This window comes from Hippocampus comes, unplaced genomic scaffold, assembly GCF_001891065.2.
Source record: "Hippocampus comes isolate QL1 unplaced genomic scaffold, H_comes_QL1_v1.1 scaffold142, whole genome shotgun sequence".
Taxonomy (NCBI): Eukaryota; Metazoa; Chordata; class Actinopteri; order Syngnathiformes; family Syngnathidae; genus Hippocampus; species Hippocampus comes.
The window spans coordinates 1135313-1155645 of record NW_017805482.1 but is presented as its reverse complement, the minus strand read 5'-3'; the positions used below and the strand labels follow the sequence as shown (position 1 = coordinate 1155645).

The 20333-nt window shown below is 43.6% G+C and overlaps 1 protein-coding gene across 2 annotated transcripts in view; it reads left to right on the top strand.

Annotated features, from left to right (window-relative positions):
* roraa (RAR-related orphan receptor A, paralog a) overlaps positions 1 to 20333 on the top strand; it is a 209064-nt gene that overhangs the window by 157442 nt on the left and 31289 nt on the right. The window contains exon 1 of one of the 2 annotated variants that reach the window (XM_019875941.1): positions 73 to 238. The exons of the other annotated variant lie outside the window; for it this stretch is intronic. Within the exon in view, the coding sequence (XP_019731500.1) occupies positions 208 to 238 (31 nt within the window). The 5' untranslated portion in view covers positions 73 to 207. Of the gene's footprint in view, positions 1 to 72; positions 239 to 20333 lie in introns of those variants that run through there. 2 annotated transcript variants of the gene reach the window in all.

The window sequence follows — 20333 nt, the reverse complement described above, 5'->3', positions numbered from 1 at the left end:
GGGGAGGGGGCGGGGAGGGGAGGACGGCGAAGACGGGGACGGGGGAGGAGTCAGAGCAGAGCGCTGATGTCACAGTCACATGGATTCTGGTGTGGTCATGCTCCAAGGCTGAGAAGCAGAGAGCTGTGCTGGCCAGCTACTGCTGAAACAGCAGTGTAAGGGGCTTTGCGCGGGGGGATAGTTGTTCTCTTATGGACCCGAAGCTTAATGATGTATTTTGTGATTTCAGCTATGAAAGGTAAGACGGAGCAACAACAACAAAAAAAACAAACAAAAAAAAAAACAATGCATGCTTGTGCGGGCAGCCTGAGTAACAAGTACAGCCTCGCTATTCAGAGGCTGCCAACTCTTTGCATTTCATTTGCAAGGCATGAATGACAGATCGAGAGAGAAAGAGAGAGAGAGAGAGCGGAAATGTATTACGTTGCTTAAGAATGCATGCAAGTAAATGATGCTTTCCAAAATGTGTATTATTATTTGTATTTTCTGCATGATGTTTTATTTGTTGAGATATTTAAATCTCCGAACGACTTTTGATTGAGAGTCGAGTATTATTATTATATATTTTTTTGTCTCCAGCTGCTTCTCACGGTACAAGTTACACATGACAGTTTGTCCTTTTTTTTTGGACTTTTGATGATTTATTTTTGGAGTGGTAGTGTGCACGCGGCTTTTCTTTTTTTGCACACTTCTTAATCCCGTTGTTCCAGTCCAGAGGACGTGTCAGTTGTGCAGGAGGATGTGCGTGGCTATGTTGAACGTGGGGTCGCAGACAGGCGACTGCCAGACGATGGGATTGTTTGATGGAGGTGTAATGGATGTGCATGTGCAATAACGATGCGTGAATGTGAGTGCTCCACTGACCTATTTTTTGGGGGGTGGGAGGGGGGGGGTTGTAGTCGGGTTTACATGTGTGGCCATGAGACCCTGACTGGATCCTCCCCCGTCTGTGTGATGATGATCTAGGATGCCAAATCCCAAGTCTTCCACCCCTTCCATTATACAGACAAAAGTATACACACACACACGCGTACACTCATTGGCAGGGGCAGACAGTGAAAGTGTAGTCATACATAGAGTGCAGCACGCACTTTTCTCATGCATGGCTTGGCACGCACGCACGCACACACACTCACACTTGATCGTACATATGAGCATGCGCCTCGCACATTTGAATCCACTCTTGATTCTTCAGCGCAGACAAATGTCCGGACTCATATGCAGACATGCTCACGTGCGCACGTGATGCAAATGGCTTGAATAACAAGTCATGAGGGACCAAAGAGCTGTCGTTTGGCATTAAATGCAAAACGAAATGATCCAAACCATAATGCCGTGTGGCGTTGACAGCTTTTTTTTTCTTTTTTGCTTTCCACCTGTCAATGGTTTTTTTTTTGGCTTCAGAAAAGTCCATTACACGAAAAACCCTCAACACAAAAATAGTCCCTAGTTCTTCTGTGCGAATGATTGACAACAAGTTTTTATTTGTGTGTTTGCAGCGTGATCGCACTGTATGTGATGAATTTAGAAGTCAAGCTTGTGGCCAGTGTTGTGTCTGTTTTGATCAAAATTGTGTCGTGTGCCACGTTTGGTCTTAATTGCCGGACCTGTACGAATGACCATCGACACGGTGTCATCTATATTCAATTTAGAATGAAGCACGTAATGTTTTAATCTCGCATTTGATTACATATTGGACTATGTAGGTCCCACCCATGCAAACATTTGTTGGTTCCAATTAAGTGCATTTATTTGAGCTTTATATCATACCCCTTCTTTATGATTTAGCAAAAAGTTCTCTATATTGGACATCTTTAGCGACTCGATGAACTATTGGCAGTGAAAAGTGCACCGCCTGTAGTGTTTATATTTTTCTTGTTGTAGTTCCCTGATTATTTGACGATGTTAATGGTCAACTGCAAGAGCGGCACCATACGATAGGAGACACTTTTGTGTGGCTGTGCACCCTCCCGGGCCTTCCCTTCATGTCTGCTCTGCCTCCCTTTTCCCCACCACTGTCTCTCAAGTACCTAATTACCTATAATGGAAACATCCCTCTCATTACCCCATGCAAATGAGGCAGCCTACTCAGCACAATTAAAATGAAAAACCTAGTTACATCATTAAAGAAAAGTTCTTTGATGTGCTTATTGACAGAAAAGTACTTTTTTAAAAAGAAAAGTTGAACCTTTCTTTCCAGTTAACCCCTTCATCATTAGCGCAGTGAGAGAAATCTATCGCTGCCTTCCCCCCCCAAACGGGTGCAGACTGTGCATGAATATGCGATTGAGTGTGAGTGTCTACTAGACTGTAAAAAAAATGTCCGGCGAGAGAAGGAAAAGCCAAATGTCTCGTGATAGGTGCTTTGAGGTCACGTTATCGCGGCTGTTAATATTTGCTGTTGATTTGTCTCTCTCTATTAGCGGACCATTGCAAAGCTGTAGGCCCTCACACATTAAAGCAGAGGTTAACAAGATTGGCTATTATCCACTTAGAGCCTCAGGACTGAGAGAGAGCCAGAGGAAAAATGGCCACAGATTAAGGTGAAGGCAAATATAGCACAAGTTACCTGAAAAGGATTTAAAATAAATACATGATGAAAAGAAGGGGTAATTTTGCGTTCTTGCATGCATCTGGTTAGGTTGTCAAAAGATGAAAAAACTGTAAATCCATTAAAAAAAAAAAGATCTTAATTCCTGCTCCGCCCATGGTTCAAATTTCCTCATCTGACCCAAATTACCAAGATAACATCAGTGCAGAAGAGAGACAAAAATCAGCCTGACAAGACTGAGCGTGCGTGCCATCGTCCTTTCCATCGCCGCTCGGCCGTCGCAGGAAGTGCAATGGCGTCCCTGGGAGTTATTAACGTGTGCGAGGTGTGCCAGTCGGTGGCGTGCGCGGGGAGACGCGCATGCCGGCCCGACTGCTTTCCTGGCTGGTTAATGGGATATTGACTGGCCATTGTGAGCATGGATTTTTTGATTTGGCTCTATGATAGAGTAGAGGGAGGATAGCAGTCCCCACATATATATATATATATATATATATATATATATATATATATATACACACAGTGTATATATCTTATATCCTTCTCCTTTCTTCCCTTATAGCAACGTCCTGTCATGTAGCATTTAACTGCTGACACGCTACTTCCTCTGTCAGCATTGCTTAGATCATCATTTACCACAGCTATGGTATTAAAGATAATGTTTACTCTTCTCCTTTTCGAGGCCGGTCCTTCTGACGACCACAGTCTTGCAAAATAAACAAACAAACAAATAATTGCATCAATAAATACATAAATAAGAAGGAAAAAAAGAAAACGGCAAAATGGATAGGTCCACCGCGGTGCTCATTGAACTGACGTTGATACATTCCCACACATCTCGTTTGACATCGTGGTTAGATTTTCGAGGTATTTTATTGATCCCAAAGAAAAATTCAGTGACCCGGAAGCAGCATTCGAAGCGATGACAGAAATCATAAACGTTACAGCGTGTACAAATTTGAGGCAAGGGAACCAAATGCAAACAGGATGGAACATTCCGCTTGAATTACAAACAGTGCAACAACGTCAGGGGCGTTCGACTTTCGGGTTCCGATGCAATTCTCATTAATGTAAATTATAGTGATTTATTTGTGGCTTTTCTGCTCACCGCCATGCCTAGTACTATAGGGGAAGATTAATGGCAGGGCTAAATTGTTTCCCATCCCTATTTGCACCTGTTTGCCCTCATAAACATTCAGCTTAGAAGTTGTTGTTATCGTGAAGATGCCTGCCTCCCCCTTTTTTTTTTTATTCTGCGTTTTGTATCATGTTTCCCCTCTGTGGAACCTCCGGAGGGCCGTGTGTCCATAGGTGTTTTTGAAGTTGCATCAAAGAGGAAATGGGGAGGAAAAAGCGTTATTGATTTTGCGTTTTGTCTGACTCGAACACAAGAGGATGTTAAAAGCGCATAAGGCGTCGAGGTGTTGAGTGTGTCAAGCCATCGGGAGACGCCAACGGGGGATGCGGGAGAAACCGCAAAAGGCGGAAGGTGAGTAGCAACTCCAGACTATGTTAATGCATGCGTCCCAAGAGTCAGCGGCTCGCTCCTCTGGCTCCTATCATTGCCTGTTCTTATTGGCAGAGTCAATAAGGGCTTTTATTATGAGAGACAAACCTCCAATGCTTCATGAGATGTGTGAGTCCTCAGACCGTTGGCCTGCTTCTCTTTTGAAACGTTGTAATCAGATCTCACGCTGGCAGCGCCGATGAGAAGGAGCATTGTGAATGTCTTTTATTGCCTCGGTCTCCTCATGTGTCCACCCAGCGGAGGTGTGGTGAGCCCGGAGCCTGTTTAGCCGCATTTCCACCAAATAGCCGCGAATGTTAGTGAAGCACCTTCATTGCGCATATCGAAAGAAAGTTCAATTCCGAGTATGAGATGATTTGATTCCCCTCCCGTTGTACATGATCCCAAAATATCTTATTCATTACGCTATTCAATAGCACTGTCTGGATGTGCTGTTTTTTTGCTGCTTTAGTCTCCAATAGACGCTCTTGTCCATTGAGTGGTCATCAGAGCCTTTCGTGTTAAAAATAGAATCTAGTGAAGAAGAAAACACGTGCCCTTAAAAATGGTGTTCCGAGGTGGATTCAAAGCAGCATTTCCTGTTTCAGCCGACTGTCAACACACTGCACTGAAGCACATTGTGTTTATTTTCTTTGTTTAATGAATTGGAGAATTATACGCTTGCAGTTTTGGCCACTTGAATGCACTATTGACATAGCCGGATCAAGGAGGAGAACTTTCACGTGTTGGCCTGAGTCGTGGCTCCTTGCTACAGAAGAGGTTCAAGAGGTGTCGCTCATTTGGTTGACTCAGAAGTGGTAACACGGTGGTCAAGCTCTCGCCCTTGAAGGGCTCGCCCGTCCGTGCTTCCGTTTGAAAAGAAAAGACGTGGTGCCGGCACTGTCAGAAGTGCAGCGCTAGAATGCTGTCGAGTTCGGGGCGTGAGGAAGGGTCAAAGGTCACGACATACAAAGTCACCCTCCCCTCCGCTCTGTGGAGACGGACTGCTGCATCTGGGGACCCTGGCAGGGAGGAAAGGATGAAAAATGAGAAGTGCATGGAATTCCGATGAGCCGAGGGCGCGGGCGGTGCTGTAACAAAGGTCGTCGCGACGTGGGCAGTACCATTTTATTACAAAAAGGGGGGGGGGGGGAGAGGTGTGAAGGCTGTTTGATTATAAATCCCATAATAAGCCACTGAGATTGCTTCTTGTCCAACATTATCAGGTGGTGGTTCTGTTTTAAGAGCGGCGAAACAATCCAAACTTTGTGAGACCTTGCGCAGCTTCACTTACAAGTGCGCATGCGCTGGCTGACAAGTTGAAGCTCACGCTCAAGGTTAGCGTCGCATAGGCGCTCGCCGTCCCAAACAAAGTCGCATTAAAAGAAACGCTGTCATCATGAATAACAAAGAAAAATAGCCTTGCCGGAACAGTCTGTTCAAGATTGATTTTTATGCTCATGCATGCATTTGAAATGGAAGAAATGCTGTTTCAGTGCTAATTACCAAAGATGAAAGGAGAAAGAATGTGCAAGGCAATGTACTTTGTTGAAATGCACTGCACATGGCCGTTTCGGGGACATGGCACTTTAATGAAATCCAGCCCTGTTTACCAACTTCAGGAGTGTGCCAAGTGATACTTTGAAACTGTTTTCTTGGAATTAGCGTTCAGGAGAATAGCGCGCAGGGAAAGGTGACAGCAGGCCAGTCACCAGTGTCCAATATCAATTCAATCTTTTTGAACAAGTTGCGGAGGCACTACCACAACTGGAACGGGCCCCAAATATTTGAAGTGTTATTTGATCATTTTCAAAGCGTCTGTAATGTACGTGGTGGACGGACACTAGCCCAGGGCCATCGGGCAGCTTCTTCTTTGGGTCGGCAGGTGACTTGACTCTCAAAAACTTTTCTTGCGCGCTAACAACACGCCGGTGTTGGCCGAGCTTTGCTTCCTGATTTTATTATTATTATTTTTTTTAATCTATCCAATTTATTTGCTATTGATATTAATCACGTGTCTTTCGCGATACATATTGACATTGAATTATCACCCAGCCCTCGCCTGAGCTAAAGTTTGAACTCAGGGAGTCCACCCAGCCAGCACACGACATTCTAATCTAGTTGATTAGGTTTGGGTTGAATTTAAAGCAACCAAATAGCCTCCGATACCAGAATGCTAACATACAATTAGAAACTCTCCAGGCATTTGGGCAAACAATTAGCATTATGTGGTGGTTTGTTATCAATACTTGCAGGTCTATATTCTTAAGCCTCTGCAAAGAATGACGAATATTAGTGCCGCACTGATAAGCTGAGATGATTTGAGACACATCAATAAACAATATGTCCGTATATCTGTCTTTAACTGGCCCCCAGATGGATAAAGCGCACAGATTGAGAAGAGCAAATGAAGAAAGTGTGTTATGAAACGGTTTCTTTTTAATTCTATTTCATGATGTCCTTCCTCCATGTTTTCATAAAGCATAACATCGTAGCTCGCTGTTTTTTCCTCCGTCATATCTCAAGGCACCGCTGTAGTATCGATAGCGGTCGTTGACAATCAATTTGTCTATGAAGCCCGTTTGAGTTTGAGACAATATGTGAGTTCCCCAGCAGGGAGGCAAAAGGGGTTAACTTGTCTGTGGAGAGCTCCTTGACCTATCTGAGATGAGCTCCCCGCCCCCACCTCGCAATGCGGAATATCTGATTGCTGATTATGAGTTTATTCCCCATCATGCTGAGCCTTTTGCACGTCAGGATCCATCCCTCCCCGGCTGAACTGATTAAGGAGCTGGAGACGGTGCTCCAGCTCTCAGCGATTGCTCAAAGACTCCAAAAGGCTGGTAATCCGGAGTGCAGCTGGCAATCACCCACCACCGTTTCCTTTGAGGGGGGTGCGGTGGGGGGGGGGAGGCTTGTGACAACAAGCGTGTCAGCAAAGAGAGTCTTGGGATGTGCTTATATGATCGCGCTCTAAGAGGAGCCTAATTTGGGCAAATAGGAGCTTGATGTTAAAAAAAAAAAGAAAAAAAAAAAGCTGAGCTCATTTTCAAAGCTCCCTGAATCCAACACGCGGGACAAAAGCATCAGTTAAATTGAAGGAAATAGCTTCGCAGTTGCTCGAAAAATGTATCCTTATGTAAACTTTTTCGGGCTTATGTGCTGTTAAATGGATTTGTGTCAACGGGAAACACATTTCCCGGGAAAAGACGGGCACGCCTGCTTTATTTGCTCGCGGGGATCTGTCGCTCGGTTACAAATCAGCAGCTGTCATCTCAAAGTTTTGTTTTGTCAATAGTTGGAGGGGGAGAGGAAGACAGCCGTATCCCAACTGCGCTGATGGCTGTTTTAATGCATTTAATGTGTGTCTTGGGGCAAGCAAAGGAGAGTGTGCCCAAACAGAGCATTCTCAATTACTATCAATCTTGCGCAGGCCTCCGCCTAATGGCATCCCACTGTCATCACACTCAAATGCACTGCAAAGGACTGAATGTTTTGCACGTACAAAAGTTCCGCAATGTGCTTTCTTCTGGAAATGCTAGCGTCCCGATGACAGTAAATTCGGTCGTTAGGCAAACTTTGCAGCATACTAATGATCGCGCTGTTTTGCTTTGTTGGGTTTTTTTTTTTTTGTGTTCGCTTTATTTTTTCGGGGGAGTCTTGATGTCTTGGCTTGGTTTCTGATTGTCTCCGATTAACGATTAATTTAGATGACGCTTATCAACAAATGAAAAGGTTTCCCAGAGCAGTACTAGTTGCATCCATTCGGTTTTGAATATGTCATACAATAGCGGGATCTAAAATACGATTTCTCTGTTTTATTATTGGAACCTGATAAATGGAAATGCTGTGCGATTTTATACAAGTCCACAACAAATACAGTTTTTGGTTCGGTTGTTGCTTGAAGGTGGTATTAGTGTTCGGGCAAAATTAGGGCACCAGTTTCAACCACCTCCTTGTTTGTTTGGGGGTTTGTTTTTTTCTATTTTGACTTTTTTTTTTCGAACAAAGCGCTTTCTTTATTTTGCCAAACAGTGCCCCATGACTGAAGTATTTAGTCTCGCAGCAAAAGACACCCGGGTGAAAATGTTTAAAAGCATGCTTTCTCCACAAATGAAAATGATCAAGTTCTGAATGAATACCTTGCCCATTTCGGCAGAGGATTACATTCCTTTTTTTTTTTGGTTGTTTGTTTTGATCTTTTGACACATGTTTACATCGCCCGCTCTGCTTTGATCACAGCATGCATTTTTTTTCCCACCCTTTCTCTTGATGTGGGATTATTCTAATTTATACATAAGGGATTTTTTTTTTCGACGCAGGCTTCTACTTGAGTAAACACGATATACATAGTAGACAAACTATATTTATTTACACAGCCTCATTAACGAGCCCTGAGGTAATTAACTAGAGGCCTCGGCGTATCTGGAGATGGACACTGTTTAAATAATGAATTCCTCGGGTTGTTTTTTTTTTTTTTTTCCATACCTGGTGTGAGGGAAAAGTGTGTGATCAATTCCGCCTTCAGTTGTAGCGCTTTGAAGACCTGCTGTGTCTTCTGAGAGCGCATCATTTTTTATCCTCAAAGGGCCGTAGACCTTGTGTATGCGGTTGTAGTACATGGCCGCCTGGATCATTCTTAATTGCCAGCAACCCCTTAACCCCGTATGACCTCAGCTAAACCCAAACAAGAACAAGTGAGCTTTGTTGCACAGGGTTTCTGGCCTATGTGGTCATGAAAAGAAAAAAAAAGGATGAAGTAAAAGTCATCAATAGAAGTTGGCAACACCATAACCGTAGTTCTTATTTTTAATGGTTTCATTCCAAATCTATGGATAACTCTATATTCAAGCTTTTGACAATTGCGATCTCCAAATGCGTGCTTCCGCCGAGCGTGCGGTTGATGCCGCCTTGTTTTAATTGAGCTCAAATTTGGAGTTCCGTTTGCTTTCTGAACTGAATGTTATCCATAGGCAACAGATATTTTATGCGTATTACGGATGCATGTTTGAAATATAGATTTGATGTCACAATAGTACATCCCCTGAGCGAGCACAAAAGCCTCCAATCATGAAGGGTTTATTTTTAAAACTACAGGAACGGCTTTCTGTGGATTAATTCCACTGTATGGTTCCCATTGTGGGAGAAACAAATTGGGCTTTACGGAATTAGTGTGTTTGCCGCATAAATCTCAAATCTATTCCTGAAACATACAATTGTTTTTAATGTGATTGGATGCCTCCTTGCTGCTTTTGAATGAGGTAAAAAAAAAAAAAAAGGATAAAAAGAAAGCTTCCCTGCTGGATTAGAGGTGCAAGTACAGGCATGATGGTTGGCTCTTTCTTCACAAAGCCAGGTGTGTTGTCTGGATCCAATATGGATGTGCAGGGATGTCTGTGTACTTCGGTGCTGGGAGACTATTTGCCGAAGGTCATTTGGGATCATGGTGTGCCATTAATAATTCCTGGAAGCATCCAATATCTCCATCTGTTCTGCTACAGCCCAAAAAAAAAAAAAAAAAAAGACATGCATCTGCAGATTAGCATCATGCATCCTGGCCGGGATGGTAAAAGGTGAAGAACATATCTGGTCATCAGGACATGCTCCTCATTTATAAGCCAATCCATGACTGTCTCTCAAGTGTACACGTTACGCATACTCAGGGTCTTGGGTTGTAAGTTTCTTTGGCATTAATGGGCTGAATTGAGTGGTCATGTGTCACCTAGCAATTCCTCACCTTCCCTCGCAGGCTACAAGCCTCTCCACAGGGATGCAATTACCGCCCAATAGCGTGTCTTGTCAGTTAACCGGACCAGGCGGCGCCGGGGAAGTGATCAAACCCAATTTAAATCCAAATATTGCATTCCGTACATGCTCAGCTGGAAGACGGGGGGAAAAAAAAAAGCTCACAGGTGCGCCTGGAATTCCAGTCTCAATGACAGGCCTGCTCGTGATTCGCAGGAGTCCTACAGGGAGTAAATGGATGTTTGGCAGGGGTGTACGTCGCCCGGGCCTCGTTGGTGCCCAGTGGGTGAGGAGACGTGGGAGGAGGCTGGCTGAGTGAAAGATGGCGGTGTGCATGGAGAGCGAGCGAGGCTCTGGCAGAAAACAGCAAGAGTTCGGGCTCCTGCTGCTCCGTCTTCCAACACGAACGATTAATTTCCTCTTATTTATTTCGGACAATATCCTAAACACCATGCCGAACAGGCTAATACAAACATTCTACCCGCTTTTATATCAAAATGCTTTTCAAAAAGTCATACGAGGAATTGTAAATCCGTGAATGGTGTGAATGCTGAGAAATGCTGGCGACAAAGTCAAAATAAAAATGACAGACTGACAGTGCACAGTACCGCCTCTGTTCTGCTCGTGCCATTTTGGAGCGGTCGATTTTCCCCGAAAAAAAAAAAAGTGTACAGCGTTGAAAACAACAACAAATGAATTTGATAAGAGGGAGTATAGCTCACAAACAACAAGCAGAGTAGAACAATGGTCACCTCTGTCTAATTACAGCATGTGGCTACGGTGAAGCTAACATATTATTTGAAGAAGAGTGAGGACAATAAAAACAAAAAACAAAAAAAAGGCCAGCTGCATCAACATAGAAATATTCATGATTTAAAAAAAAAAAGAATTCTGTATCAGCTATCTGCAGAGATTTACCGAAAAACTCACCTAGTCATGATTCCCGGCTTACTCGTCAACCCAGAGCCGCTCAAGACTTTTGTCAGCGCATTCCCATAAAAAAAATAAAAATAAAATAATAATAATAATAATAATAATAATAATAATAATAATAGTTGTTGGCAATTGCCTTGTAGAGTCCCTATTGACATCATTTCACGTCAATGGCGCTCAAAGAGTTAATATTAGTTATTGAAAGTAAAACGGATTATTTCAGTTACTGCCCTTAAAAAAAAAAAAAAAAAGCATCATCTTACTAACGTGGACCAAAGTCCTGCAGTATTTCAATAATGTGGAATGTATTAGGTGACGCCAGTAAGTGCATTGTAGCACCATATTTTATGGATTACGGAGTGGATTTTTAAGCAGTGTCTCAAAGATCGCTCAGGCTTTCCTTTGTTGAAGTGTTTGAGGTTTCACTCGCCTCATGTGGTCTGCTGATGAAGCGCCTGCATGTTGTATGTTGTTTGTATGAACGTATGCACGTATGAGTAACGGCCATGTTCGAGCCGCAGGCTACTGTACTGTACTGCGGGGCTGACCAGTGAGTCGGCTCGAATCACCATCAGCTCCAAACTGCTTCGCCTGGCCAATTTGAATTTTACATCTCTGCTGACTCATAACCCTGTCAGAACCTTTCTTCTTTATCGTATCGCCGCCTCCAGTGGCGTCTCGGCAAGCGATAGGAATTAACAATTCAGATTGGAAAGGCGGTCACAATTACTGTGATATTGTCAGAGGCTTTGTTTAAGATAAATGTTCAAAATCATTTTGCCCGTGGCATTTCAACGGCAAGCTAATGTCTCTGTCTGAACCAGCCGGGGTGAGCAACTGATTCAGGCTGGTTGTCAAGGTGTCAGTGGACAGCGGTTCAAGATGGGAGATAAAAGGGAGTGATTGAGCAACGTACATCCCCAGGAATTCCGACACCGGCGGTTCAAGGTTATCTGGACAAATCAGAGTCCTGTTACCATTCATCTCCTCCTCAACCACCAAAGCAGCAAATTAGCAATTCCGATGGCTGCGAGCAGGTCTGGCGAGGGAATGCCTGTGAATCCTAATGCCATGATTAAACTTTCATATCCATCCTGAGGGAAGTGCTGCATATACAAAATAAGACATCTCTTTTTTTTATTTTTTAGCACTTTAAGTAACGCTGTCGAGATGGGTAAACATAACACTCTTCAATAGGGTTAAATAGACAAGGCGGGTTTGGGGGTAATACCGGGTTAGAGAGCAGAGAGTGGAGCCTTTTTTTTTTCTTCAGTGGAGATGCTCGGTTGTGATACACTTCACATTTGAGAGCGGTTACTTTCAACAACAGGAATTCCGACACCGGCGGGTCAAGGTTATCTGGACAAATCAGAGTCCTGTTACCATTCATCTCCTCCTCAACCACCAAAGCAGCAAATTAGCAATTCCGATGGCTGCGAGCAGGTCTGGCGAGGGAATGCCTGTGAATCCTAATGCCATGATTAAACTTTCATATCCATCCTGAGGGAAGTGCTGCATATACAAAATAAGACATCTCTTTTTTTTATTTTTTAGCACTTTAAGTAACGCTGTCGAGATGGGTAAACATAACACTCTTCAATAGGGTTAAATAGACAAGGCGGGTTTGGGGGTAATACCGGGTTAGAGAGCAGAGAGTGGAGCCTTTTTTTTTCTTCAGTGGAGATGCTCGGTTGTGATACACTTCACATTTGAGAGCGGTTACTTTCAACAAGGAGCAGTTGTTCCTTCCACAAAGAAAGTCTGCTCCTGCATCTGTTACATCTGTCAGCGTCTGTTACATTCACTGCCTCAATTTTAACCGAAAGTCAAACCCAAATAATTCAACACTTTGGGCTTGGACTAGACTGGACTACTTACCTTCCTTCTTCTTTTATCAACATCTGTTTGTGGAAAACAGACACACTGTAGATGATTTTAGTGCGTGGCAACATCTATGGAAGCACTGTGCGTCACTGAAGAGTTAGCATGGATGCTGGCGCTAACACAGCAATTGAGGCACCCTTACGAGTCCACCAAGCACCGCAATGTTACTATTATGTTAATTGCTAAAACTACTTTAATTATGATGCCGAAGGATACAGAATTATATTAAATAATGTGAGTGAATAATTGGGGAGTTTTTTGGGAGTGGGGGTTGTTGGTGGGTTTTGGGGAGGGGGTTGGGGGGGGCATGGAATTTGTTGGGCATGTTTAGAATTGTTACCAGGGTGAATTTAATGTGCTGAATGATTTGAATTTCAAATGGAAACAATGATGAGATTTTTTTTTTTTTTGCTGAATGTGTCTGTGGGAATCAATAATGATTTTTTTAAAAATTATTATTATTATTTTGTTTAGATATTTTAGAGGTGAAAATGTTGAATTTCTTGTCAGTGGGAAATTTTGGCAAGTTGGAAATTATTCCCAAAGTATATTTAATGAGCTGAATATTTTGCATCTCAAAAGGGAGCAATGTTCCCTTTGAGGATGAATGGGAGATTTTTTTGAAAAATGTTGATTTTGGGGAAAACTGTGAAATTAATTGCCTACAAGGCCTGAATTTTCGGAATATGTTGATATTGGAATGATGTGAATCGGATGAATTAGGTGAAATCAGAAGTGTGTCAAACTAATGGAGGGGAGAAAAATGGAAATGCTTTCATCATTCACACCACTTTTCTAAAATTTCTAACTATACTAATACGAACTACTTGTACTCCTGTCCCTGCTGTAAGAAATAAACTACTAGTAACTAAATAATATGTACCACCAAAATGAAAAGCAATTACTACTCAACACGACTGCTACTAAACTACTACTAGCAACTATGCTAATCCTACATTCAAGTCGGGCGTTGTGCGGTCCCGTGGCAATGATTTGCCACATTTTCAGGTAGAATTAGCACATGTTTCCGCTTAAATTGATTAAATGTCAAGGCAAGTTGGTGTGAGGTACAGCAAGAGTCCATCCTCACAGCAGTCCAGACCTTTAACGTGGCCATTATGTAAGAAGGTCTTATCAGCGTCTACCGCCTGCCGAGCTTCCCCGAGCTCCCTCATTCCCTGTGCTGCCTAAACACGGGCCTTCATTAGCGGGGCTAAATGTCCCGGTTCTCTGCAATCTCTATCATTTCTTGCCTTGGGGCAATCCGATAATTACCTGGTCTCATTTCCCCTCCTTCTGGCCAGTAGTGGAGTGTTCTGACTTGCATTAGTTTGCATGAAATATTATCAGAATATTGCACATTTCTCCATCCGGCAGGCTGTGACACAGGAAATACGGAGTCACAGGAGCTGTGATTGACAGGTGTCTGTTTTCTGTCTCCCCCACGAGAGTCATTCTTTTGTTCTATGAGTTAGAGCAGGAATTTTAATGGAGGAATAGGCAGGCATTGCGGTGTGTATAAAAGCTCTGACGCTTTGTTTAACCTCTGTCTGCCATTATTTCTGAGCGCTATTGTTATGCATTGCTCTTTGTTATCTACCGTATAGGTGTGAAATAATTTGCTGAATTTTAAACTGCGGAAGTAAGTTCACTTGTGTTAAAAAGGAAGAACTATTAGCATGACTATGGAGCACTGCTAATCGAGCAGGTTGCTTTGCAGGGTTTCAAGCAGGTGACTGTGTTGCATATAATAACTGGGAGGAGCGGTGGGGGTGGGGGGTGGGGGGGTGCTTGAGAGTTCAGGGTTATGGTGCGGAGGCCAAGAATTCCATCCAGCTGCACATAGTCTATTATTAATTCCTATCAGTAATAAAGTCCCACCAGCTGTGGATTAGCAGATGGCTAAGCTTCAGCGCGAAAGGCGAGGAGCTCCTCTGAGCCTAACCTCCGAGGTCAGCGGCAATCATGATGATAGCTACAGTGAACATTGAAGCGATGCCTCACAGACGTCGCTCGATCATTGTGTTTGGCTAAATAACATATCCGCTACATAGCAACATACAAATGGAAACTTAAAAGGGAAAACGTAATCCCTCAAGAATCGGTGTCATGTAAAATGTCGGCAAAACGGGACCTGAGTTCGGTTAGTGTCAAAATATGAGCTCTGCTCGGCCTCAACGAGTGGTGTTTATAGTTAATAATTCACTCAGATCTCCTAGATTGCTGGAGTTGTTGGCAACAGGTGTAAAATAGCTGGAAACCGCTGAATGTTCAAATAAGGTTTTGCTCTTTCGTTAGCATAGATAGTTTTCGTCGTGCATCATTTGGGAGAGCGCCACAAGTACAAAATGAAGTTAGACGTGATGGAACTGGAAGCGTTAGTGGAAGACAAAAAACATTCTACTGAGTGATAGCAAAGAAATATTTTACCCCCGCAATTTTGGGAAAGCCAGCACGCTCTAAAAAGCCATGTTTTGTTTGATTTAACTCACCCCGAGTGCGTGGTATAGGATGCGTTTGCCCATCATTTCTCATCATTCTCCAACATTCATTTCAAAACTTGGGACAGCACACCCGGGAAATTACGCTGAGAGAGGCTAACACCATACGCTGAAATGACCCAGGCGCACGCAAATGCAGAGATGAAAGGAGGCTCCAAAAAATGCATTCCTGAATTGACGTCATCTCACGATTGTATTTGTTTCTGGCATTTCAAAAATATTTACACAAGCTGAATTTACCTCTCGTTGCATATACAGTATTCCTCCCAAAATACACAAAATGAACTGCTTGGCAAGTTTGTGATTTTGTCCGTCTTGGGAGCCCCAGTTTAATAGATTAGATTTCACATCTGTTCGCACAAACAATGAAGTGATTGTTTTTGCACATGCTCACATTAAGTAACAAGCATGTCAAAAATAAAAAATGACTATTAATAGCGGTTAACTTCTTTTGTGCTCTGAGCGACAGTGACTTGAAAGTGCTTTTACATTGCCCGCTTAGGCTCTATGATGGCGTTTGATTTCTGTTACTTTTACTTTAGAGGCTCCGCTATAGCACGTGTGTGAATGAAACCCCACGCCAACGTCTCTTTGTAATGTTGGCAAAATGTGCAGGCGCTTGGTCTCTTCTTAATGAATGTTCATGCGCTTAAGCTCACTGAGTGTTCCGCCTCGCCCCGGTTGTGGGAGGCGGCGATCACTTTGGACTTTGCGACCATCACTTTAATCTCTAATGAAGGCTCGGCTCGGGCCCTCTGATGCCAGAGCAGTCATAAACAGGCCTGTCAGGGGGATTGCGGCGCTCACAGTACAAATGGCAAAGAAAACCCCGGGGAGCAAGCAATGCCAGCATTATGGTCTAATTCAGATGAAGCTTTAACAAGATGGGCTTTCACATGAGAGCATTTGTCTACTCTGCCTTGCTTAATGCAACATACTATCGGACGCCCCTCCTCCACCTCCTCCCCTTAACGTCCATTTGAAATGAAAAGTATGCTCGTCGCATTCCCGTGCTGTCAGATGGCCAAGCGCATCCTTCAGGAGACTCTGAAATAACGTCAGTCTGTTCCCCGGCAGCAACTAACATCTCATCTTTTGAGATTGCATCACAAATTGGCCATAAAATGTATGTTTCTGGATTCCGTCACGCCCCGTTGGAGCGGATTGCGGCTTTTAATTTTACAACATTACCATACAAATGAAGACAATTTTAATGTCTGAAGATGTAAATGTGTGCTTAAATGATTGTGTGAAACTGATTACTGGTTGCGGCGTGTTGTGACACATGCGGCACGCACGACAGTTGGTTAGTAATTAGAATAATCTTCTCCCTGGTAGTGATTTGGCTTTCATGACGGCAGCTTACCTCAAATTGAAAATAAATTTCAAGATAAATGCCTCCGCCGTTGGAGCAAATTACAGTGGCGTCACTGAAAGGAGCCAAGTTGTTTATTTTGGTGGTAAAGAGCAATCAGAGAACGCCACACAAAGCGCTTTATTGGGGGCTGTCAGATTAATGGTGTCGCCACCCGGCAGTAATGAAACAAATGATTGTATTTCACGTTCAGCACATCCAACTCGACATCATTACAATTATTACAGATACTATATCATTATCATATCTAGTAGTCACGACGGATTATTAAGGATAATTGAAGGTTGCATAATGAGACCCTGTACACGGTGGATAAATGGTTAGCGTGTCTGCCTCACAGTGTTTCTGGGTCCAAGTCATAAGTTGTGCTCTTCTATATGGAATTGGAAAAACACACACCCGTAGGTAGCGAGCGCTCTAATTTGTCCGTAGGTGTGAATGGTTGTTTGTCGATAGTGTACGGACCCCCACCTCTCGCCCCAAGTCTGCTCAGAGTGGCTCTCGCTCACCCCTCATGACGAAAGGCGCTGCAGAAAATGGATGGCAATCGCTCTGCTGTTCAACAGCAGACATTTTGAACACATTTCACTCTGGATTTGATGTGTACACATTGCATGTGGTGGAAGTAGACAGGGTGAGGCAAGGTTTTTTGGGCCTCCCCGAGTATCAGACTCGAGAAGCTTCCTGTAATGTTGGTTTGACAACAGACCGAGTTGATGCATGCACGCATGCATCCGTAAATGTGTCATAAATGCAACAAGTACTGTAAATGTAGCTTCTGCACATATTAATGTAGGGGGGTACTTTGTCATTCTTAGTTAGCAATGAAATGTAGTTCTGGGATGACTCATGGTATGTGGCTGAGTTTGGAAAATTATGAAATAGCTCTACAAAGAGAGATGGGACAGGTAGGGAAAGAGGAGCAGGGCTACTTCAGTTCCATTTTAAATACTGTTTGACGTTTGGCTAAGATTAAAATCAAATATTTACTGACAGGCACTGTGTCTTTCTGCCAAAATCCCTTGAGTTCTGGGTCATGTGCTGAGGAAGAACATTTTTGTGCAGCTCCGGATGAAAACAACGGAAGTGTTCCTTCTGCACCACAATACAAATGCTCCTGTTTATCTCCAAATAGACAAACAGAGACATAAGACAATTTTACAAATGTTTTAAAGACTGTTTTTATTTTTTTACCACGTGTCCACACAATCATTTAAAAGTGTTCGGTCCTCTGTTCTATGGCATTCATAAACCAGGAAGTAACTGAGTCGCGTGAACATACGTCGAGACAAACAAACACACATCTTTAATCTGTGCAGAGATCTGCGCTCTACTTGGAAATTTTCTCGGAAAAAAAAAAAAAAAGAATACATGCGACTCTTTTGGGGTTCTTTTGGGATTTAAAAGAGCTGTAAGAATTTGCAGCCCGGGGCATCTGGCCTCATGCCCCACCCAGTGCTAGCCCACTGCACTGGCAATGAGCACAAAGATGCAAACATGCATACGCATAATTTGACAGTGTTTGAAATGCGGCTGCACATGTATTACATTGTTTTGCCCTTAGCTTGTGTTGTGGTGTACGGAGGCAAATCCCACCGCGATGAGGCGTAGAATCTGTCACGGAGGAAGTATAAGCCTTTCATATGCACAGCAGAGATAAAAGGCGGCCATTTTATCAGGCGAGCTGTCGCGGCAACATACTTGCGTCCCTGGGAGCGCCTCCAGAATCATGTCCGTTAAAAATGACATGGCCCGCGCTCGCCAAAAAGGAACGCCCCCGTTTTGTTCGGAGCTCCAGCATGACAATTATACCAATTACGCAAGCACGCTATGTTGACAAACAAGCGGGGAGAATCGCCTGCCCGGCGATTGGTCGCTATGCTCTGAGCTCCCCCTGCTGTGACCTCTTTTGTAATTTAACTAGCGTGGAGGAGAATTGCAATGGGGTTTTTGGAGAAAAATTCCCCGAGCTGTTTGCTCTTTTGTAAGTGGAGGGTGGCGGGGTGGGGCGACGTTTGTGCCAAGTCAACAGGCAGAGAAACGGATCCAGTGTGTCAAAAGGACAGTACAGAGGAATCATTCTTCCTGGTATTGTGGCTTGTTGATGTTGATGTTGGTTGTTTCTTGCCGAGTTCTTGACATCGCGCGGGAAAGTGTTGCGGCCGATCTTAAATTGTGAGCCATCGCGCACTCGTTGTGCGGCTCTGAATACGTATTGATTGAGTTTTGAGGCGAGTTTTAAAGATGGACAGCGAGGGAGCTTGCGGAATGTTCAGTGGGAGGTCATTCCAAAGAGAGGGACCTGCAACGGAAAAGGCTCGGTCCCCTCTGAGCCTCCGCTTAGTTCTTGGTACCTCTAATAATGTCTGGTCCGCAAAGCTGAGGCACCGGGCAGGTGTGTATGGGCGAAGGAGCTCAGAGAATTAAGGTGGAGTGAGGCCATTTAAAGATTTGAAAACAAATAATAGGATCTTGAAAAGAACTCGAAAATGTAAAGGCAGCCAGTGAAGGGATGCCAGAGTAGGAGTGATGTGCTCCCTCTTACCAGTCAAGAGGCGAGCAGCAGCATTCTGGACCAACTGGAGACGCTTCATGGAGGACAGTTACATGTGCTGTATTTGCAGTTACTATACAAAACATTTCTGTTTGAGGCGAAATAAAAAGCACCTTTCAACTTTTGAGAGGATAATGTCAACGCTTAGTTGCTTGATACCACACCATAATGTCACGACAAGCATACAGCGGAAAAAAGATGCTTTAACTTTTTCCCGAGCTTATCGCATTGTTTCCGCCGAGTATGACGCATTCTACTTTGAAAAAGATTCTGTCTGCCTATGTTTTTACACCTAATACCCGAAACATCAACATGTTAGATATTCCAGATTTTTCTTTTTTTTTTTTCCTGAGAGTGGTGTTTTATTCACAGCAGCGGCAGCACCTTGCCGAGAGATTTGAAGGCAATAACCAACAGCGGATTATAGTTGAACAGCGAGGTCAGGAGCGCTTCGATAATAGCAGCCGTCGAGCTGTGGAGAGCAGCTGCATGGGTCCGCGCCACGAGTGCCGTTTTGTTTCTTGAATTATTGGAACGCCGAAGTCACACTCGGTGCATGTGAAGTGTCATTCGCCCGCTGAATACACAAAGGCAGCTGCCTCTGCTGGGGCCCGGCAAAGTGAATACAGCTCAGTCCCCGCATGGCTCCACACGCACACACACACACACACACACACACACAAACACACACACACACACACACACACACACACACACACACACACACACATACACTAGCTTGTCTTATGTAACAGAGTGTAAAGCAGGAGTTAGCAAACATTAGAGGTCAGCTGGTTATTCGGACAGTGGAAATGTACTCGTTCACTGGAGCACTGTTTACACTCGATGAATTAGATCAGCAGGCAGTTGGATAACACCGCCTTCCCACTCATGAATTATGTCGGTGACCTCGTGGTTAGCACGTCTGTCTCGCAGTGGTTTGATTCTCGGCTCAGATTTTGTTCGATGTCCCTTCGCAAAGAACCAAACGTCGAAATGAAATAAGAGCTTACGAAACAAAACACTGTTTTTTTTTTTTGTTTGTTTGTTTGCTTTTTGATTTTTTTTTTTTAAACCAGCGAGTCACCATTTTAAATGTGTGATGAATAATATAGAGTGGAGGCAATATGGCAGAGTTGTACGTTAGCATTGCAGTGCACTGGACAAGGCAAAACGGTCTAAAAGAATTTTGATTGATCACAATATTGCATATTTTTCATTGTTAATTGAACTTGTAAATGGTACCCTTGTATTTGGATATTATTCCTTGGAAAGTCCTTTTT